The sequence below is a fragment of the Ostrea edulis genome, chromosome 3, assembly GCF_947568905.1.
Source record: "Ostrea edulis chromosome 3, xbOstEdul1.1, whole genome shotgun sequence".
In the NCBI taxonomy this organism is placed as follows: domain Eukaryota; kingdom Metazoa; phylum Mollusca; class Bivalvia; order Ostreida; family Ostreidae; genus Ostrea; species Ostrea edulis.
In genome coordinates this window covers 95,396,279-95,417,685 of record NC_079166.1, presented here as the reverse complement: position 1 = coordinate 95,417,685, position 21,407 = coordinate 95,396,279, and the positions used below count along the sequence as shown (strand labels likewise).

The 21,407-nt window shown below is 37.6% G+C and overlaps 2 protein-coding genes across 5 annotated transcripts; one reads left to right on the top strand and one right to left on the bottom strand.

The window, feature by feature from the left end:
• The first annotated feature begins 738 nt into the window (after nt 1-738).
• LOC125677325 (dual specificity protein phosphatase 14-like) lies at nt 739-16,650 on the top strand. 4 transcript variants are annotated; one of them, XM_048915333.2, is made up of 3 exons: nt 739-1,225; nt 4,071-7,436; nt 11,157-16,650. In XM_048915333.2, exons 1-2 carry the CDS (start codon nt 1,172-1,174, stop codon nt 4,692-4,694), a joined length of 678 nt encoding a protein of 225 aa, XP_048771290.2. In that variant the 5' UTR covers nt 739-1,171; the 3' UTR covers nt 4,695-7,436; nt 11,157-16,650. The 4 variants fall into 4 exon arrangements, with proteins under 4 accessions (XP_048771290.2, XP_048771292.2, XP_056015520.1 ...); XM_048915335.2 differs by having other exon boundaries at nt 4,071-7,073; nt 11,157-13,022; XM_056159545.1 differs by lacking the exon at nt 4,071-7,436 and having other exon boundaries at nt 895-1,225; nt 11,157-13,022.
• Nucleotides 16,651-16,762: 112 nt separating this feature from the next.
• LOC125677322 (uncharacterized) lies at nt 16,763-19,061 on the bottom strand. The gene is made up of 3 exons (XM_048915329.2): nt 17,624-19,061; nt 17,459-17,508; nt 16,763-16,869 (listed from the first exon to the last, which is right to left on the bottom strand). Exons 1-3 carry the CDS (start codon nt 19,052-19,054, stop codon nt 16,782-16,784), a joined length of 1,569 nt encoding a protein of 522 aa, XP_048771286.2. The 5' UTR covers nt 19,055-19,061; the 3' UTR covers nt 16,763-16,781.
• Nucleotides 19,062-21,407: the final 2,346 nt, after the last annotated feature.

Genomic DNA, 21,407 nt, shown 5'->3' with positions numbered 1-21,407 from the left:
TGAGTGCCAGAGACCCGGGTTCAAATCCCCATCAGAGGCATAAAAATATCTCTGTTACATTTGGCGCCCACGTTGGGACCTGGGTTATCTCTGGCGGGTTCACGAGAGAGATTGTCTTCACTACTTCGCCCCACAGATGTTGGCGCTCCGGAAGAGTCAGGGACGACTCTTAAAAAGAGAGGGGCAATGTGGTAGTGTGAGTGCTAGCTCTGGCTAATAGGTTAACCCTTTAGCTCGAATGGTAGAGTGCTGGACTTGAGTGCCAGAGACCCGGGTTCAAATCCCATCAGAGGCATAAAAATGTCTCTGTTACAAACTCATAAGTTGTACGAACTTTCTTCTGATCATTTTGTATATAATATATACAATAAAATACGTTCAAATCAAATATTTCCCAAGTCAAGAATTTGCAGCATTTCTCACAAACTTTTTTTGTTATGGGAAATGTGGAGGATCGCAAGACCAGCATTCTGGAAGATAGCTTTCAAATTTTTTAACTTTTCATCTTCATCCTTAAAATTTTCTTTCTTAAAAGGAAGAAGACAAATCGTTCACTGTTTTCAAAATGGGATTCGTACGACCATACCACATCATTTCTCGATCCCGACCTTTAGCTCGTTATGTATTTTACCGTATCAAACTGCTGGGTAACAAATCGAACGTACCATTTGGTATGGTGTGGCTAATATCAGCAAACGAACATGAACACGCAAAGAATTTTTTTTTTTATTTGAAATTATAATCAACATAAATTCAACTAAATGCATCCATTGTATGTATGGCGTTTAAGAAACAACAAACAAACAAATAAATAAACGAACAAAAAATCTAACATTATAAGGTATGCGAATATGACAGGGAGATAATTTTGATTGTTTAGCGCGTTGTCAAGAAGGTTGCGTCACATTGTAACAAGTGGTTACAGGAACCAGTTTACTAATTAAATGCCGGCGTTTCGCCGCATTGAAGCAATAATTTAGCGCGTAGTCGCTGTGACTGGACTCCCGTGTTAACTGATATCAAGTCTTCGGACATGCTGGTGATCGTTCAACCAGAATGAAATTCTTACAGCCGCGTAACCGGAACCAGTATACAAGTCGTTAAACTGGTTCCCTATCGATGATTTAGTCAGATCCTTGTCTATCTATTTCCTGGAATGTTGTAATATTATATGTATAGAAAGATGCAGAACATTTTATTAAACCTCCAAAAGAAACAACGAAAAGTAAGTAAAACTTGTTATTATGATTTCCTTTTATAAAGAGATATTTAATCCAGAAATAAGCCCAGCAGGTCTAGATGCTGTACATAATCAGCAAGTGAGGTTATAGTGAGACAGAGGTCGACTTAACATGGTCGAATCAGTTGTTGGTTTGCATGGTTAAATCGGCACCGATTTAGTGGTTACTAGGCTATTACCGTTCTGAGTGATAAAATTTTAACATGCAATATGCACAGTATTGAGTAAATATAACTCCTGCTTTGACCTACGACTATCCGGATGGAGCAATGTAAGAAGAATAAAATAAGCCTATCTATTCACTTTCGTTATTCTAATTCATATCTCTCTCTCTCTCTCTCTCTCTCTCTCTCTCTCTCTCTCTCTCTCTCTCTCTCTCTCCATCGATCGGTTAATCAATATGCTAACTGAAAATTTTGGCGTTATATGATTGTTATTTATTTTCATTGTTATAATTAATTGCCTGTTAACATGTACATGCCCCCCCCCCCCCCCCCCCCCCCCCCCCGAGGGCCCTTGATTGGTGAATAAACTATAAACATATATAGTGCACTTCATTCTAACTTATTTTGAGTTACCAAAGCAGACTGTCCTTTTCTTTTGTTGTTGTTTTTTAATAACGTTGTGTTGCACAGATCTTCATAATGTAACCTTTGCTCCATTGCCATTGAATAAACAGGACTCACACAAAAATGATTGAACTATCAAAAATATCCATTGCCATTGAATAAACAGGACTCACAAAAAAGTGATTGAACTATTAAAAATATCCTCAGCATACAGAGCTGTTGTATATTGAATTTCAATCCCCTACCATTAAAAGGCAGATCAAACAATCTTGATAATGGAATACTCTTTTGAAATTGCCGAAACGAAATAAAAGCTCAATGCAATGGGCTGGCGTCCGTAAACCGATAGAGTTTGATATAAAGTAACGTCTATTGCTAAATTGTATATAAGTTAAAAGTTTGTTTATGTTATTAACTTAAAACGTAGGTTTCAAATCACTGAATGAAGTTAGAAAGTTATCCGCCCCCTTTCATTGTGTATCACATTTACATATCCTGTGTTTCTGTCCAGTCCCCGATTTATCAAAGAACGCTATAAAAATGGAACCATCGTTGGTGTAGACAGAACGAAATGTGTAGTGTAAATTGAATTTGATAGGTTATGTGAATTAATTTAAAGGATATATAGTCCCTGTAACTTCAAACGAACATACGAAACCGATTCACTTTTGTAATTCATCAAGGGCCCCTGACGGGAACTACATGTAAGTACTAAAATGGGCGCACAGAATAAAATTTAGAGGTGAACAGGGGCACCAACCCATGTCTTATCTCCACAAGTAGATCATAACAGGAAGCCCGAAACATTGAAATTATCCTATTTAGGCCTGAACTATTTAACAAAGTTATATTCAGTTTTCATGAATTGAAGAACTAGATCTACTATAACTGGAATATTTTAAAAGCTTGAAATGTAATGCAGAATTTAGTTTTAAAACTTTGACATTCTGTTAAGAAATAAATTTCATTTCTTTAAATACACGAGGATGTGAGCTTTGACGTGATTGAACACGGCGGCACACTTCATATCACGCGCATTGAAGTAAGCCGGCATGAAGCATTACAGTTCATACCCACACGCATTTTCCAAAAATAAAATAAATTTCTTATATATTTTACATTATACTTTCCTTTCTGTCGGAATTCGCAGCCGTCAGAATGGAGGCACTATATCTTGTCAGATTCATCCACGCACTATATCTAGTCAGACTCATCCACGCACTATATCTAGTCAGATTCATCCACGCACTATATCTAGTCAGATTCATCCACGCACTATATCTAGTCAGATTCATCCACGCACTATATCTAGTCAGATTCATCCACGCATTGTTCAACACTGCATCACATTCAGGAGGAAATGGCTATCATTACATTTGTAGAGATACTGAAGCCAAAACATTGTAAATGTAAATTATTAGAAAATATATACAGACAGTCTGCGCATGTCCATTTGAGAATCAGTACGTCTTGTTCGTGATAAAATCTTCTCTCTCCCCCCCCCCCCCCTTCACCACTACCACAAGGATCCAGGGACACAAACTATTGATCTAAATGTAAATCTCACCTTTTACGTATGTGGTCTTTCTATAAAAGTAAGACTTCAATAAAATGAGCAAAAAATGTCTTAAGTTTTAGGACTTTTGACCACGGCTTTCTCCAAAAGACGCGACGCTAACATTTTATTATATATATCCACCATGATGAGGGAACACCTTTGAAATTGTTCAGGAAATTGAAACACATAGAACACTGCCGTACATACTCAAATATCTTTCTCCGTGAATGTTGTCGCTACTGTATCCAGAGTTGTCGTTCGTATCGATTAGAGCAAAAATTGGCGCTGTAGTCGCTTGTGGTTTGGATCGCGAAGTTGTCTGGCACGGTCTGTATGTATAACCTCAAACAAAAACCGCGAATCTGAACTCAGAGCGAGCGAGGCGCTTTTATCATAATCCGTGTATGAATTGACGAACCTGACACAGAAGTTGTGCGAGGTCTGGTAATTGTGCTATTCTTATTGCCAGTCAGGGAGTCCGGGTAAAATATGTGGCTTTGATACATAGAGCCGGACTTTGTGAGAATGTCTTAAAATTTTATGAAAATAAAGGTTATAGAAATTATTTCTCCCGAATCACCTTATACCAAACGAGACAAACCCTATGAATTGAACAAGGGCCTGTATACTTTCATTATAAGCCCGTGTCTCCTCCAACATACACATGTATAAACTGCAGACATCCCGTTTTCGTGTTTTACAGACAAATGGAGCGTTATCAGAAATAACGAAGGACATTTTCTTATCTGGGATTGGTGGAATTACGTCTGAAAATTTACAAACGGCAAACATCTCTCATGTTCTTAATATGGCAACGGAGCTCAGCGATTTTATTTACCCACACCCCAACTTACACATTCACAAGTTCAGACTGCGAGACAGCATGGACGAGGATATATTCTCCGTTTTAGAAGAGTGTGTTCGATTGATTGACAGTATAGTGAAAAGTGGCGGGCGGATCCTAGTCCACTGTGTGGCTGGAGTCAGTAGATCCGCCACTGTTTGCATAGCTTACTTGATAAAGATTGAGCACATGTCTCTCAGGGAAGCACACCAACATGTGTTGGAATGCAGAGACGTAGTATTTCCGAATAAGGGGTTTTGGCGGGCTTTGATTCAATATGAGGAGAGTGTTCGAGGTGTGAACTCGGTCGAAATGAGGCCATACATATCTGGAATGGACCCCGACGTCTATTTTCAATCTTGGATAAGACCTAGAATTTTGAATGGCTGGCTGGACGAGTTGTACATGTTCTGGAGTTTTAACGTCGCAGTGTTCATTTTTCAAATGTTGGGGCTCGTTTTTCTTAATACTATACCGATGTAGTAGACAGGTTTCTTAATATATACTAAGGCTGACACGATTCACCGAAATATCGATACTGTTCAATATATAAACGTTCGATTCAATGCTCGATTCAATGCCTTGATCTTGGGTTCGATACGTTTTGTAAAATCGGGTTTGGTAAAATACTTTGGGCTTGATTTGTACTTATTATATAGTTTTTTGGTGTTTTTTTTTACATGCATGAGGGACAGAATGGTGCCTGATAATGGCCAGGCTGTTGTTGGCCTCGAGTCTGACAAAAACAATAATGAACTTATCAGTTTTAAACTACAGAGACAACGGGCAGTTTAACGTTCGGAGGTTTTGGAAATAGCTTACTTTTGAAATTGTCACTGAGTCGTCGTAATTAAATGTTTCTTCTATAATATGTATTGTATTGAAAATATTGAATCGTGGCATAAGTATTGCAATGTGTATGGTATCGTGAAGGGGGCGTATCATTTCAGCCCTATTATATACCAATGTGGTTCAGGTAAACAGGTTTCTTAATACTATACCGATAATAATATAGTAAAAGTTCAAATGAAGAGCCATGCCTCCTTCAAAGGGGAGACCACTGGGCTAGAAGAGCTGACATTTACCGGAAAGCTTTCTGACATAGTGCTGATTCACTTTTGTTCAAATCATGACCACTGGGTGTAGGATGGGACCACAATAGGGGATCAAAGTTTTACATACATGGACTATGTCGAGAAAATCTTTAAAAATCTTCTCAAAAACCACTGGGCCAAAAAAACCTGAAATACATGAAATCGTCCTGACATAGTACAGATTCAAGTTTATTCAAATCATTACCCCTGGGGATAGGATGGGGCCACAATAGGGGATCAAAGTTTTACATACAAATATTTAGAGAAAATCTTTTAAAATCTTCGTCTCAAGAACCACTCGGCCAGGGAAGTAGAATTTACATGAAAGTTTCCTGACATAGTGCAGATTCAAGTTTGTTCAAATCATGGCCCCGGGGGGTAGGGTGGGTCCACAATAGGGGATCAAAATTTTACATACAAATATATAGGAAAAATCTTTAAAAATCTTCTTCTCTAGAACCACTGGGCTAGGAAAGTACAAATTTACATGAAAGCTTCCTGACATAGTGTTGATTCAAGTTTGTTCAAATCATGGCCCCCCGGGAATAGGATGGGATCACAATAGGGGATCAAAGTTTTACATACAAGTATATATAGAAAACCTTTTTAAAAAAAATCTTCTCAAGAACCAGTGGGCCATAGAAATTTACATGAAAGCTTCCTGACATAATGCAGATTCAAGTTTGTAGAAATCATGGCCACTGGGAGTAGGTTGGGGCCACAATAGGGATCAAAGTTTTACATGCGAATATATGTGGAAAATCTTTGAATATGGGCCAAGGTGACCCAGGGGAGCGATGTGGCCCATGGGCCTCTTGTTTAATGCTATACCGATGTAGTAAACAAAAATTCAATAATTCCCATGTCAAATATGAACTGTTCATTATATAAACTCTAACAATTCAATGATATTTTTGAAGGAATGAACTGTTTATTATATAAACTCTAACAATTCAATGATATTTTTGAAGGAATGAACTGTTTATTATATAAACTCTAACAATTCATTGATATCATTATAAAGGAATGACTGCCCATTGTCCACGTTGTTTGTACAGGTATATAAACAATCTCACACAATACAAACAAGCTACTAGATATTCTGTTCCTTGTATTGATATTTCATAATTACACTGTACATGTATGACATGTTTTTAGTTGAATGTTTAGTGCTTTTATTTTCTAGGGTTTTTGTTTTTTTGTTGTTTTTTTTTTGAGAAATTAATTATATTTAAACCGTATAGATTAATGACTGATAAAACATTGGTAAACATACATGTGAGATTTAAAAGTACAAAATGTAAAATGACGAGACGACAGCAGGGAACACAATGTATATATATATATATGTATGTTTAATGTGTTCCTTTGTTTCGTTGTATAGAATATAAAATGTGAATGTATCAATCAAACATGATTACCCTAATTGATCATCATGGGTGTTATCGATATGTAAACCAAAACTATCAATTTATATGTCGACTGAATAATGATTCAAATAAACTTATACCAACGTACATGTATTTGCAAAGAATGTTTTACTATTTGTGAAAGCACATTCCAAGCTTGGGATTTCGTCATTCATACCATCTTTCTATTCTCAGCGCCTCCTCCGCGCACCTGTCCGACTTTATATAAGAAACCCCTCCAATCAATGCTTGTTTAAGATAAATAACTCGACTGCGAGGCACACAAACAACTAGGTTGGCGCATACCGGAGCAAGGCCCCTCCCAGGGGAGCGATTTCCCCTTTCAGCTAAATTTCACGGTACAGCGAATAGAGAGCAAAATAAATACTTCATAATATTGACCCAGATCCATTCGTTCAAAGGAAAAGAGCTGGGGGCTTTGATATATTGAAATCCGATTTTCACTTGTTGCGTATAATTCCTTCTAATCTTTCGGTATACATGTAGGTAAACTCCCCGTGTCTCACGGCTTGTTTGTTTGGAGAGAGTATTAATTAATTCAGACAGTCGATCTTGTACGCACGTGAGTGAAAGCGGAACTGGTCTAGTCCGCCTTAGTGGTTTTCTGAGAATTTAATAGACGCTGATTTATTTTTGGTTGTTGGGATTATGACTGTTTAACGGAGAACATTTTGGCTTTATATTTCTTCACCAAGGCCCGGGTAAGTTAACTTATATGTATAAAAAAAAAAAAAGAAAACTCGTCATTTTTTAGAATATACTAAGTTTATAAGAAAACTAATTCTTATTTTTCTCTAAAGCATAACTGCAATGCATGTACCACGCGATGTTCATGAAAGAAAAAGGTATATGTAACTTGGCCTAAGCTTCTATATGTAACACATGCAGTTGCATTCAGTATTTAATGATAGTAGAGTATAGAATTTTATAACACGGGTAAAATAGAATTGAAAAAATATATATAGATTAATCGGAACTTTGATGAACTTTTTGGACTGGATCCGCCTCCGCGTTGTTTGTTTCTATCTTACATGTAGATCGTTGTGCTCACGGGTTAACTGACTGATCGTACATGCACGCTGTATACAATACAAAGTTTATAAGCGGAGGTGGTTGTTTTCTTTCTCATCTTCACTGTCTTATCTCATCTAACATTAATTTGACACGCCTCATCAAGCGAGTGCCAAACATCTGATTGGGCGGATCAAAAGAATATGCACATTTAGCCCCGTCAGGAACAATCGTAAATGAGCTAAGCAGATTATTTCTCTCTCTCTCTCTCTCTCTCTCTCTCTCTCTCTCTCTCTCTCTCTCTCTCTCTCTCTCTCTCTCTCTCTCTCTCTCTCTCTCTCTCTCTCTATGTATATATATATATAAGTATAAAAATGTATTACATTTTCAACTGTGTAATACTATAAATTATCCATTGAATGAAAATGATATTTTCACTAGTGAAAATAACAACTGATTGTGACGTCATTTAAGATTTGAAATAAACATGTTCAAAAATCAAACAGAAAATCCAATACTTTGTAGTTGGATATGGAATTTATTTCAGCCCTCGTGAAAATATAAAATAATGCACTACTATTGTACTTGTAAGAATCTCCATGTGGAGGAAATAAAGAAAGAAAGAGTGAAGTTAATTCCATATCGAACTACGAAGCATTGATTGGCCTGTCTGCCTTTATGTATATCTAACTAACTTTTAATTCGTGCATTTTTTCTAACAATCCGAGGTTGTAACTTTTCTTTGCCAGTAAATCTTCTGCCTACACACATCTGCTAGGCGTGTTTTTGTGTACATCTGCCCCCTGACGTCATATTGTGTCATATAATCATTTCAAACATCACTGACATCCACTGTCTATCACAATAACGCGCGTGTTCAGAATTCTGGGTGCATGACGTTACAACGAAGTAACAATACAGGGGCGGATTTAACTGTTCATAGGAGAACTGACATTTTAGTGGCGGGGGGGGGGGGGGGGGGGGGGGGGGCACCGACAGCCTTCCCTTTAATACAGAGCTAATTTCAAGTCTTTAAAATACTGCTAGTCTGGTTTTGTTGAGATTCATGGGGAGTATCGACGTCCTAACTTTGAATTTAAAACTGTGAGCTTAGGATCTGTGGCGGATCCAGAGATTTTTCAGGGGTGTGATCCAGGTTTGCACCTTGTCCTCCAAAAAAGACGGATTGATGGCCCAAAATAGCAAAAAAAAAACAACAACAACAACCCATTCAACCCCAAGGTCATGACCCCCCCCCCCCCCCTAGATTCGCTTCTGGGGATCATGTTTGTTTGTTGTTTTCACTCTTCTCTTCAGCCCCCGATGTACTGCATAAAACATTGAATAACATATTGTTTAAACCTGTAAGATATGATTGATTTATATGTTTTGTACACTTGTATTTCGGTGGAGAGGAATGCGCCTTTCAACATTCCACAAGATTCCGCTTATCCTAAAACTTTTGATCTATCTGCCTATACCCAGTGGGACACCTAGGAGGAATTCTATAAATTCAGTGTAGTCACTTTTCCAATCACTTCAAGCATGTCTGAAAATATTACTCACACCGTAACAAACTGCCGTCACTCTCCGACATTCCTACCAGAGTCTCGAACACAGATCAGTTTGGTATTGATTTCTGATTTTCTTCTGTACTTCATTGTGTTTTATGTATATATATATATATATATATATATATAGAGAGAGAGAGAGAGAGAGAGAGAGAGAGAGAGAGAGAGAGAGAATGATGGTGATGATGATCATGCGTTTGTAAAGTTTATACACTGTAATGTTAACGGGTTTTGAACCATTATAAATCTATCATAGATTGTAACACATCATTACACAGTATCGTGGTGTTTACTGTTCCTGTTTGGGAATTTCTTGATCTTTGATAGAAGACAACCTTCATGTACAATTGTGCATTATATACAAACATTCATGATAATATATAGGCGCTTTATTTCCCTCTGCCGGACATTATATACAAACATTCATTATGATAGGTAGGCACTTTATTTCCCTCTGCCGGACCCAATTACATGGATTCATTCTCACTTAGCTAAAATTCTGAAATTGTTATTCACACTTGGCTAAAACTGTGATTTTCACACCTGAGTGGCCCATGGGTATAGTCTGTTTTAGACTAACTACCTGTAATAATCAATCATGCCTGTGAAATCAAATCATATACATGTGTGTGTATATATATATATATATATATATATATATATATATATATATATATATATATATATATATATATATATTATAAGTATACCTTTATTGTTTAAGACATACATCTTGTCAATATGAAATAACAGTAAGAAAGTGATTCAACTGGAATGTGAACCAAATTACCTGTGATGTGTTACAAAACAGACTATAGGTTACCTGTAATTATTTTCCTTTGTTCTTTGACACCCTTACCTGTGCACCATTCCTGTCTAGCTAAAACCAGTCACCCGTACAGATTTCAGAATTTTAGCTATGTGGGAAGACACCATTACATGTATATTCAAAATTCTAATGTAACTCAAAACTAGTTCCTGTCAAAGGGGACGGAAAATCAAAAACGTGTAGCTGGATTGTTTTAGAGCGCTCTATGGACAACACCAATCGAGTCCGATGATATTATCTCAATCATAATTAAAAATAAATTTCATTTTTTGAAATTAGACAAGGGCATGAACCGTGACGTTTTACACCAGTTTAAATGAAGCGCGCTAGAGATAGTTCTATTTATCCAGATTCATACGCACACTGCTGGAAATGGCTTTCATTTCAATTGCTGAATACATCGAAGGCAAATTACACTAAACCATTGCAGGGGCGGATCAAATTTTTTTTAATGGAGGTTGCGACCTTAAATTGAACATGTAATTTTGGGGGATTATGCTTTCCGAACCTCGTAACTCCCTCACTTCTAAATCCGACACTACATTGTAGACATGCGGAAGATAAACGACAGCGATATTAAACGACAACCCTCGATTTGTTCTAAGCGTCATTCACCTTGACGAAATGTAGCCCTATGACAAATAGCCAAAGTCGCTGCCCGGTTATGAATTATCAAGTTCATGGCAACTCACGACATTGCCTCCATTTCCCTCCCATCTTTTGTGCACAACGTCACTTCTCCCGGTGTGTTCCGAACAATTGCCGGGTTTTGCATTATAAATTACTGGGTGTGATATTTAACGACTTCGGTGTTGTCTATTTGAAAGCATGTGAGAAAAGTTCGATTGCTGTTATTAATATTTCTTTCCATACGTTAAGTTTTGGAAAATGGATAATCTTTGTCCGCTTGCTTTGTGAAATAAAGTTCTTGGTGATATGACCTTTCTGGGTTTTCGCTTATTATGTGACAATCCATCTAAAGTTAAAATATATATAATTTGATTTTACAGAATTTTCCGGGTAGAACATCGTAACAATGGACCTAGCCATGTTTTCCCAAATAGCCCCGATCACAGACCACCTCTTCCTGAGCAGCGCTGCTGCGGTAAAGTCCGATAGAATCCGAAGTTTCGGCATCACTCATGTTATTAACCTGACACTGGAAATTCCGAACTTGAATCTTCCCAATCTGGAATGCATTCAAATTCATATCGAGGACGCACCCCATGCGAGACTGAGCGCATACTTTGACAGGTGCGCAGACAAAATCAATCATGTGCACATGCGCGGTGGACGGACTCTGGTCCACTGCGTGGCGGGGGTCAGTCGGTCCGCCACTATATGCATGGCGTATCTTATGAAATACCAGAGGATGCCTCTTGACCAGGCCTACTATCACTGTAAGAAGCGGCGGCCAGTTGTGCACCCCAATGTTGGATTTTGGCGCCAATTGATCGAGTACGAGCGCAGAATTCTGGGAAGGAATTCGGTGAAGATGGTTTCGTCGTCCATGGGCATGATACCAGAGGTATATCAAGAAGAGTTCCGTAATATGGTGTATGTCCCGTCATCCCATCGCAACCACTACCGCCCGTCACCGGCTCCGTTTCGATATTAACTTCCGTTTGATCAGCTGCATCGCTGGCTTGCAGTAACAACTGCATGTACATGTATATGGTTTGGCTTTTAGAGTAACCAGATAATGGGAACCAGTTTGAGCTCTTCTCGTGGTTTTTTGCATTTTGACATGCGTATTCAATATCGCTTTGTTGTGTTAACTTATTTTGTGTTTTTGACGCAGAATCACTTTGCTGACTCTTTATTTGTTACCTTGTAGACCTTGCCGCGAAAGACATATATATTTTCTACGAATGTCTCCTCTACACAATGTTTTTATAAAGTATAATTATTTAGTGTAACTATCATATAATTTTCTTGTGTTGTATACATAGGTTGTGATTTATGATTATTTATTTTTCAAATATCTAACTTGTATTTCGACATGAATTCCTCATGTTTTTGCCAAGTTCGAACTTCCCGTGGCCTGTTGTTTTAGTGTTTGCCTCAGTCTTGCAGTTTACATGATTGATTGATTGACTGATTGATTGTTTGGGGGTTAACACAGTTCTGGCAATATTTCGACCACTTTACGGCAGTGCAGTTTACACGTGTTACATTAAAGTCAATAATTGTTATTACAAAGTTGATATATTTATTTACATTGTTAATTTTAAAAATGAATTTGATTTATTTTTATCGTTATGTATATTTGTATCGTTGTTTAAAGAGTCAAATGCTGTATGTGCAGTTTACCATACAACATTACGATAGTCAGTAGGGCCAAATTATATCACGTGACGATAGCCAGTAAGGTCAAACTACATCACCTGACGTGACACTGTACATAAGGATAGGTTAAACTATGTCACGTGACGTGACACTGTATATATTTATAACGATAGCCAGTAGGGCCAAAGTAAATCACATGACGATAGTCAGTGAGGCTAAAATACATCACGTGACGTGACACTATGTATTGATGACGATAGTCAGTAGGGCTGAAATACGTGACACTATATATATTGATGACGATAGCCAGGGGGGCTAAACTGTATCACATGGCGTGGCACTGTATATATATAATTATGTAGGGTCCAGCGCTAGCATGTGACACTGCTGTATATCGACAACCTGTAGAGCCAAACTTTTATCACGTGGCGTGACGTTGTTAGAGCCTGTATAGAGTCAATCTGTGTCACGTGACTTACTACCGTTACTATAACGACAGACAACAGGACAAAAGCATAGTTATCAGTATTATTTTTTTAAATATTGTAAAATTTAAATAGTATAGCATTAAAAAGGGTGTTCTGAAAGTATTGAGTCAGTTTGTTTTTTGGGGGAATATTTCTACAGCAATTCCCCATCTCACGAGCCAGTGAGTTGGACAGGGCTGAACTCTATGGACACGTTTTACAGTAAAGACGGTCTTTATACTAAATAATTCGTTCTCGGACTGAGTGACTCACAAATTTTACAACCTGTTACTTCAAGAGAATGATCCAGTTCTTAGTCTGGAATGCGTTTAAACTACAGATAGAGCTTTGCAGTGAACTTGATCTACAGACAATTAGATCGCTTTGGTTGGAATATACGATTTCTCTTCCATAGTAAATTCAAACCCAAGCGATATAATTGCCTGTGCAATAAACAAAGTGAAATGTAAGCTAGGTATTTACAAGAATTAGGTGAGTGGCTTTCTTTAGATTTTCTGTATTTTCCAATCTTTGTTAAATTGCTTCTCAAATAAATTATTTTCTCTTGCAAAGCTTTACTGTATACCGTCCATTGAATTTTTTTGTTATGCCCTTCTCTACCTTTTTCAGAAATTCACTTTAACACCATTGCACTCCTAACTACTGTTTTCGATTTTAAATAAGGAAACTTAGAATTTATTGCACTACATACATGTACTGAACTGTTAAGTTTGGCGAATGGTTTCTTTGGAGAAATTTCTCATTATTGTGATTTGTTTTTAGCATTACAAGCAATAAGTAAAATTGTAGAGATTGAGTGGTAAGTTAATTCGTATAGTTGAAGATGAAGTTTAGCAATATTAGGGAGCTTTAATTTCGAGATCGGACGTTAAACGTGCAAAACGGTTGCAGCTGAAACAAAAACATGATTTAAGGGAAACATGGTGTTTTGGTTTATTAAATCAATGTACTAATTATAACAGGTATATTTGAATTTTTTTTTTTAAAAAGTTGAATTTTAAGTGCAAAAAGGTAAAATCCATATTTGCTCTTTGACACTTGCCGCCATTTTTCTCACCGATAGTGTAATTTACTGTCCCAAAACTCCTACTACTAGCCCAATCACTGGTCGGAGTTCAATCGCTGTGACCCTCTATTCACTTGAATGATGGCAATGCCGCCAACAAATTCAAAGGGAAATCAACAGACCTCTAGTAATCGATAAAAACCTCAGGCAAGTGAGGCAAGTGCCCCTCTAGATATTCTTTGCGCTTTTTTTTTAAATTAAAAAGTGTATCTTAGTATTTAGATTAATAGTGCATGTCATTGTATTTAAATTATACTTTCAAAATTAGTTCCGATATTTGGAAATAAGTGTTTACAATCGGAAAATCTCTTGGCTTTTCCGTCGGAATGAAAAGACCAGCGATATTCTGATAGCAGGTGCTTGGTCTATGACGTTGATTAGAACCCTGGCAGGTTAACAGAGGAATGGGTAACACCTTCCTTGTAGTATCTTGTCCGGATTATGTTTCCTTATTCGCCTAATTATGCTCAAATCGAATACTTTGTGTGCCCATCTAATTGGGCAGGATTTGGTTCTCAAATGTCAGCTGACCGTAAACTGTATACAAATGTGCACGATTTATTTTAAGTCCTTTGTATGTGTGTTTGTAACTGGATCATTTCGAACGTTTTGTTAGCATGCTATCTAAATATAACGATTGCATGTGAGCACTAATTTTCCGCTGTAATCGTTGTATGGGTCTACCCACAAATATCACGTCATGAGGAGGTGATCTGACTACACAGAAACCGCGAAAACAAAAACCAAGCAAAAATGCTATCCCCCTTTCACCTGCTCACCGTCAAGAAATATTTTGTTTGTTGATATAAGCGATTCTACAGTCGGTGTTGATGATATAAGCGATTCTACAGTACATTGTTGATGATATAAGCGATTCTACAGTGCGTTGTTGATGATATAAGCGATTCTACAGTGCGTTGTTGATGATATAAGCGATTCTACAGTGCGTTTGTTGATAAGAATTATTGATTGATATCGATCATGAATACGCGGATATGGAGGGGGTTGGAGGGATAAGGGACCCCTCCCTGGACTTTGTAAATTCATTTAATGCGCGCAATAACTGAATTATTACTCTTTTCAATTGAATTAATGTTAACATTATTCAATTGATGCGCGCAATAATTCTATTAGAGAGATCGCACCTGTATGATTAGAAATTTCTTCAATTCAATATACCCACAATTGAATTAATGATCTCTTAAGTTGAATTGTTGCTCTCTTAAAAAGTATTGATGTATGCATTAATTCCATAAACAAAAGTGTTGTAGATATGATAGAGTTTATGTACATCTGGCACTCCATATTTAAGAGGATTTTTTTCCTCACCAAAGTAACCCATATCACGATTGTTTTTCCAATCAATTTCCAGTTAAATTATTTTGAAACACGATTCTTTTTGTCTTGCGTCGCAAGCGGACTATTTGAACTATATAATTTGGATCTGTTTTTGTTATCTGTCATGGGACTATAGTACATATGTACCTATATGTTAAATTTAATAATTATTCGAATTTAATTATCTTAGAAAATAGAAATGGACATATTACATGTACCGGAAAGATGAAAGTTGAATTTGAGCAGTGCTTCCCATAAGGCAAAGCTTTTATATTGAGTGAAAGTACATGCACTTTCCTATTGTGCATTGTAATATAATTTATAAATCAACTAGTGTTTATATTGATGATTTTGAATTTCAGAATTGAAAAATAACGCCATCGGAAGTTACAAAGAGAAGAGAAGCTGATTATCTAAAAACCCATTCACAGGGACCAGGCTCGTATTTAGGACACACCCATCTCAAACATCTAAAGGGTTCCAGCCTCTGTATGCGAAGCACAATCACTTGACGTAATCAAAATGGGGCATCCCTCCCCATATACCTACATACACTGTAAATTCCTATTTATACGCGAGGATTTTATTATCGCGTAATTTCCCCGAGAGCCATCACTCGCGAAATAGAAGTATTCGTTTTCATTTCTATATTGCTAAACTACATGTAAAGACTCTTGATCAACAGAGCAATCGCGAATTTATGTTCTAGCGATTTGACGTGCACAGTTCCTCTCGCGATATTAAGTACCCGCGTAAAATAAGGAATCCATAGTGTATGACTGTAACACCCTAAAGGTACTTAATAGTAATTTACCCCTTTGTCATGCCGATTCGGTGATAAGAGTGTTTGGAAATTCAGAACAATATTTTCAAACCTACAACAATTGACATGATATATCTGAGAACAATATTTTCAAACCCACAACCATTGACATGATATTATATCCGAGTACAATATTTTCAAATTCGATGATTGCAAGGATACTATATAAGATTGATTCAGCTTAGAAGTGTATCGTGAGTACGTGCACTGTCCCTGTGAACCCAAAAATACATATTAACAGCCCAATGCACACACAAATTATGTGTATGTTCGGATGCCCAAAAGTCGGTATATTCTTTCCCGCTGTATATAAAAAAGAATTGTTAACCCAAGATATAAAAGCCCTGTATATTAAGCTGTACGGATAGATCCCATTTTGTATTTTGTCAGAATTGCATGTGTCAATTCAATCTTGTTTTAATTTTACGGGTCGCTATTTAAAATTGATGTTACTATTTTTGTTTGCCTTTCCAAAAATATATATTAAAAATGAAACTAAATTTGCTTGCAACGAGTTTTTATTGAGATTAGCATCAAAAGGAGAGGAAAGAGTGTATATATATATATATATATATATATATATATATATATATATAAAGGTGTAGCATTGATGGAAAACTCAGGAGCGGACTCAAACGGAAGTTGGTCTCGACTTCATCCAGAACGCTAGACCCAGGATCCCGATCATGTGTCCTCTGCTTTCTACGAACTGTTCATGTCTGGAAAATATAATTTTGGGGATAAAAATAAAACACATTTAAATCAAATAAGGACATAACGGTTGGTATCATTATGATTAAAATTGATTTCTGCATCAGCTCCTATATTTTGTTAACTGTGACAAGGAAAGATACATCTAGTTTTAATTAGATGTGTGTCTTCAATCAGATGGAAGCCAGATCGTGCAATTACTCGAAGATTTACTGCATCTCCAACATAAAAAAGCTATAAAACACTACTTAATGAAAACCTGAAATACATTGGTCATTAACTATTCTAATCTAGACCCCCCCCCCCCTCTACCCAATGAAAAACTGTACAAGCTTTTTGAAATATTTGAAATGCTAATCTCAAAAGCTTATACAAAAAGTAGAAACTGACGATTCAGAAAGACTTATGAAGGTTAACGGCGGGGAAATTACATATTTTGGAGAAATAATTGGTTCTATATTTTAACAGGTACCTGTGGCTATAACGACATGCATGGTTTTGGTTTACAATATATCGGGGTGGGTTTTTTTTTTGGCGGGGGGGGGGGGTTACTTGGTAAACAGTAAAACTGAACATAACTCATAATCACAGCACTACCTTTCTCCTTCTTTCACATCCGGAGCGGGGTTTTCGATTTGTTCGATCACCTTAAAGAGAAATTGTAATTTGATAATACACTCTGGACATCATCTGTACACACGAATAATTTCTTGAGTAACAGCGCTGGCAGACTAAGCTGAGATCTGTTTCAGATATAGTTACCTCGGTATATTCTTCAGAACAAGTGACGCATCCGTCTCCGTCTATCGTATGGGACAGTCGCTTGCGTGAGGTCTGAATTCTTCGCTTGAGTGAAGTCTGGATTCTTCGCTTGAGTGAAGTCTGGATTCTTGGAACAGTTTGATTATTGATGATATTTTTATTAAAGATTCTGTAAGAATTCTTGACAGGAATATCATTGTGTGCTCTCGATTGACTACAGCGACTTCTGAGTCTTCGCTGTCTGTTTCGTTTTTGAGGATGGCGTCGTCTGCTTCTTCTGGATAAAACATTCAAATGTTTTGAAACACTGTTTTCAGTAATATCGTTTGACAAATGGATTTCGTTGACTAGTTGGAAAACAGCCGTGGTGGGCGATTCAGATTTGCTGTTGGATGACTTCCGCCGCCTCGCCTCTTGTCTTCGTTTTGAGGAGCGACGTTTTGTAACTGGTGAAATTTTTGGTAAAATGATATGCCTTCCCCATTTAACCCGCCGATCTCTTCGATTCTGATTCATTTTTCTTGAAATATTCCGTCGCAATGTCCTCTGTGTGCGCAGACGCCTGCTGTCCCTTCTTACAAACAACGATGGGCTTCTTCTGTTTCTCGCACGATTCGCCGCACGTCTTCGTTTCTCTCCACGTCTTCCGGTCAGACGAGTTGTCCGTCTTCCGGTACCGTACGTATGTCTGATTTCTCTTTTTGCTCGGATTCGTCCTCCTCCAGCCTTATGTTGTGCCCTCCATCGCCCTGATGTTCTTCCTCGGCGATTTTCAACATGTTGCGAACGAACGCGAAAAGATGATCGTCGTATTCGGCTGAGTTTATTTACGTTAGAGGCGCTCTCTTTAGACAGAAGTCTGAGTCTTCGAGATGTTCTACATTGACGAGTGTTTGTTCCCGGATTCTTAATTTCAGTAAGACGCCTTCGTCTTTTTTGGACTACATTCCGATTCTTTCTGGAGTTTACATAATTTCTTCTTTTACGAATTGTCTGAATTTGAATGGAGGAAGGAACATTTGACATTTTTCGACTCACCTTCGACATGTCAACAGACCCAGGATATATGAGATTTTCAGTGGATTTTAATTGCAGGAAAGGATTTCCGAACTCCACTTCTCTAATTAATCCAGAATTCTTCTGAGTTTCTTTGACAGACTTGGCATTTGTCAGCTGTCGTCTGCGTCTGTTAGATTTTCTCTGTTGTTGTATAGAATTCTTTGCTCTTGTACACACTCTTTTACTCAATGGAAATTGTTGGAATTCTTCAAGATTCAAAGCCATCTTGGAGTCGAACATTTCTCCATTAGATTCGCCTATCGAGGTGTTGCATGGGCTTTCACGCAGAACACACCCCAGTACATAATCTCCTTCATGTTCCTGACCACTGCTGGCAGATAAAATGAAAAGGAAAACACCGACATGGAACATCCGAGACATCTTTGGCGAGCTGCAAATAGAGGAAAATGGAAAAGGTTCAACAGTAAGAAAATATGTTCAACTTGGTATAAATCCCTTTATTCCATCTTCCAAAGTTTTGAAATTTTGTTGCCATTCTCTCTCTCTCTCTCTCTCTCTCTCTCTCTCTCTCTCTCTCTCTCTCTCTCTCTCGTGTGCGCGCGCTACTGAACACTTACATTTTTGAACAAATTCATGAAATAATTGAATGAAGAAATTGCTTACACAAGTTTTGATACAGCTGATCTGGGATTCGTTTTGATACAGCTGGTCTGGGATTCGTTTTGATACAGCTGGTCTGGGATTCGTTTTGTACCTGGTCATTAGCCACCTTCCTGTTAGAGGGATGAAGACTCCCAAGTCTTAAACCACCAAAGGTATAAACCCTTAAACCGCTAAATTATGAATCCTTAAACCATCAAAGGTATAAACCCTTAAACCGCTAAATTATGAATCCTTAAACCATCAAAGGTATAAACCCTTAAACCGCTAAAGTATAAACCTTTAAACCGCTAAAGTATAAACCCTAAGACCAGTAAAGGTATGAATTGTTCAACCATTAAATATATAAATCCTTAAACCACTAAGGGTATCAATTCTTAAACCACCCTAGTCCCTGGAATCAGCCCTGTTTTCTATGAAAGGTGAAGATAACGAACAGCGATTAATCTCATAACTCCTATAAAGGTGAAGATAACGAACAGCGATCAATCTCATAACTCCTATAAAGGTGAAGATAACGAACAGTGATCAATCTCACAACTCCTATAAAGGTGAAGATAACGAACAGTGATCAATCTCATAACTCCTATAAAGGTGAAGATAACGAACAGTGATCAATCTCATAACTCCTATGAAGGTGAAGATAACGAACAGAGATCAATCTCATAACTCCTATATAAGCAATACAAAATAGATAGTTGGGCAAACACGGATCCGTGAACACAACAGAGGTGGGATCAGACAAACACGGACCCCTGGACACACCAGAGGTGGGATCAAACAAACACGGACCCTGGACACACCAGAGGTGGGATCAGACAAACACGGACCCCTGGACACACCAGAGGTGGGATCAGACAAACACGGACCCTGGACACAGCAGAGGTGGGATCAGACAAACACGGACCCCTGGACACACCAGAGGTGGGATCAGACAAACACGGACCCCTGGACACACCAGAGGTGGGATCAGACAAACACGGACCCTGGACACAGCAGAGGTGGGATCAGACAAACACGGACCCCTGGACACACCAGAGGCGGGATCAGACAAACACGGACCCCTGGACACAACAGAGGTGGGATCAGACAAACACGGATCCCTGGACACAACAGAGGTGGGATCAGACAAACACGGATCCCTGGACACAACAGAGGTGGGATCAGACAAACACAGATCCCTGGACACAACAGAGGTGGGATCAGATGTCCAGGAGGAGTAAGCATCCCCACTTTCCTCCTCCCATTCTTCTCTCCTTCATCTTACTCCCCTCTCTCTATTTCTTTCGCTTCCTTTAGTTTTTTTTTTCTCTCTCTCTCTCTCTCTATTCCATACCGGTATTGATATTACGTACAATAAGAAAAATCTCTTATGCATTTCCTAACGACGTGAATCGCGGCGTGTAATTTTGGGTAGTTTTGACAGTTTAACAAACCATGCATGCATCAGTCCAAATATTCCAACCAAGCCCAGTATAATTTTATAATGCTTAAAAAGTGATTACTAAATGATTATATCAAAAACCATTAGAATATGCAGGTTTGTAAAATGTAATTTTGAGAGAAAAACATTCACACCAGGATTCGAACCCGTGATCCGAATTCGAAAGTCATGGGTTTTAAACAAAATTCGAATTCGGCGGGGCTTTTTTAATGAAGGAACAAAACTCAAGGAAAACAATAGTTTCCTTTGCTTTAAAAATACAGTTTTCCACAATCATCGAGATGCCCTTGAACAGTTTAGTAATGAAAGCGACAAATTACGCTATTTGCTTTATTTTTATAAATTCGTTCGTTTAATATTAAATCTATTTGACATAAAGAAAACAATATTTTGCTTTGCTTTAAAAATACAGCTTTCCACAATCATTGGGATACCCTTCAGTTTAATCATTAAAACGACAAATTACGCTATTTGCTTAATTTTTTTTTTTTTAATTCAAATTCGTTCGTTTAATGTTAATATATATTTACAGTTACACACACATATTCCTAGAAGATAAGTCTAAATCTATTTCGATTTAAACAGTACAATGCATTCAGGGAAAAATAACACGAAACGTAAGGCTCATTATTCCTGCATGTTACTGTAGAAAACTTGGAA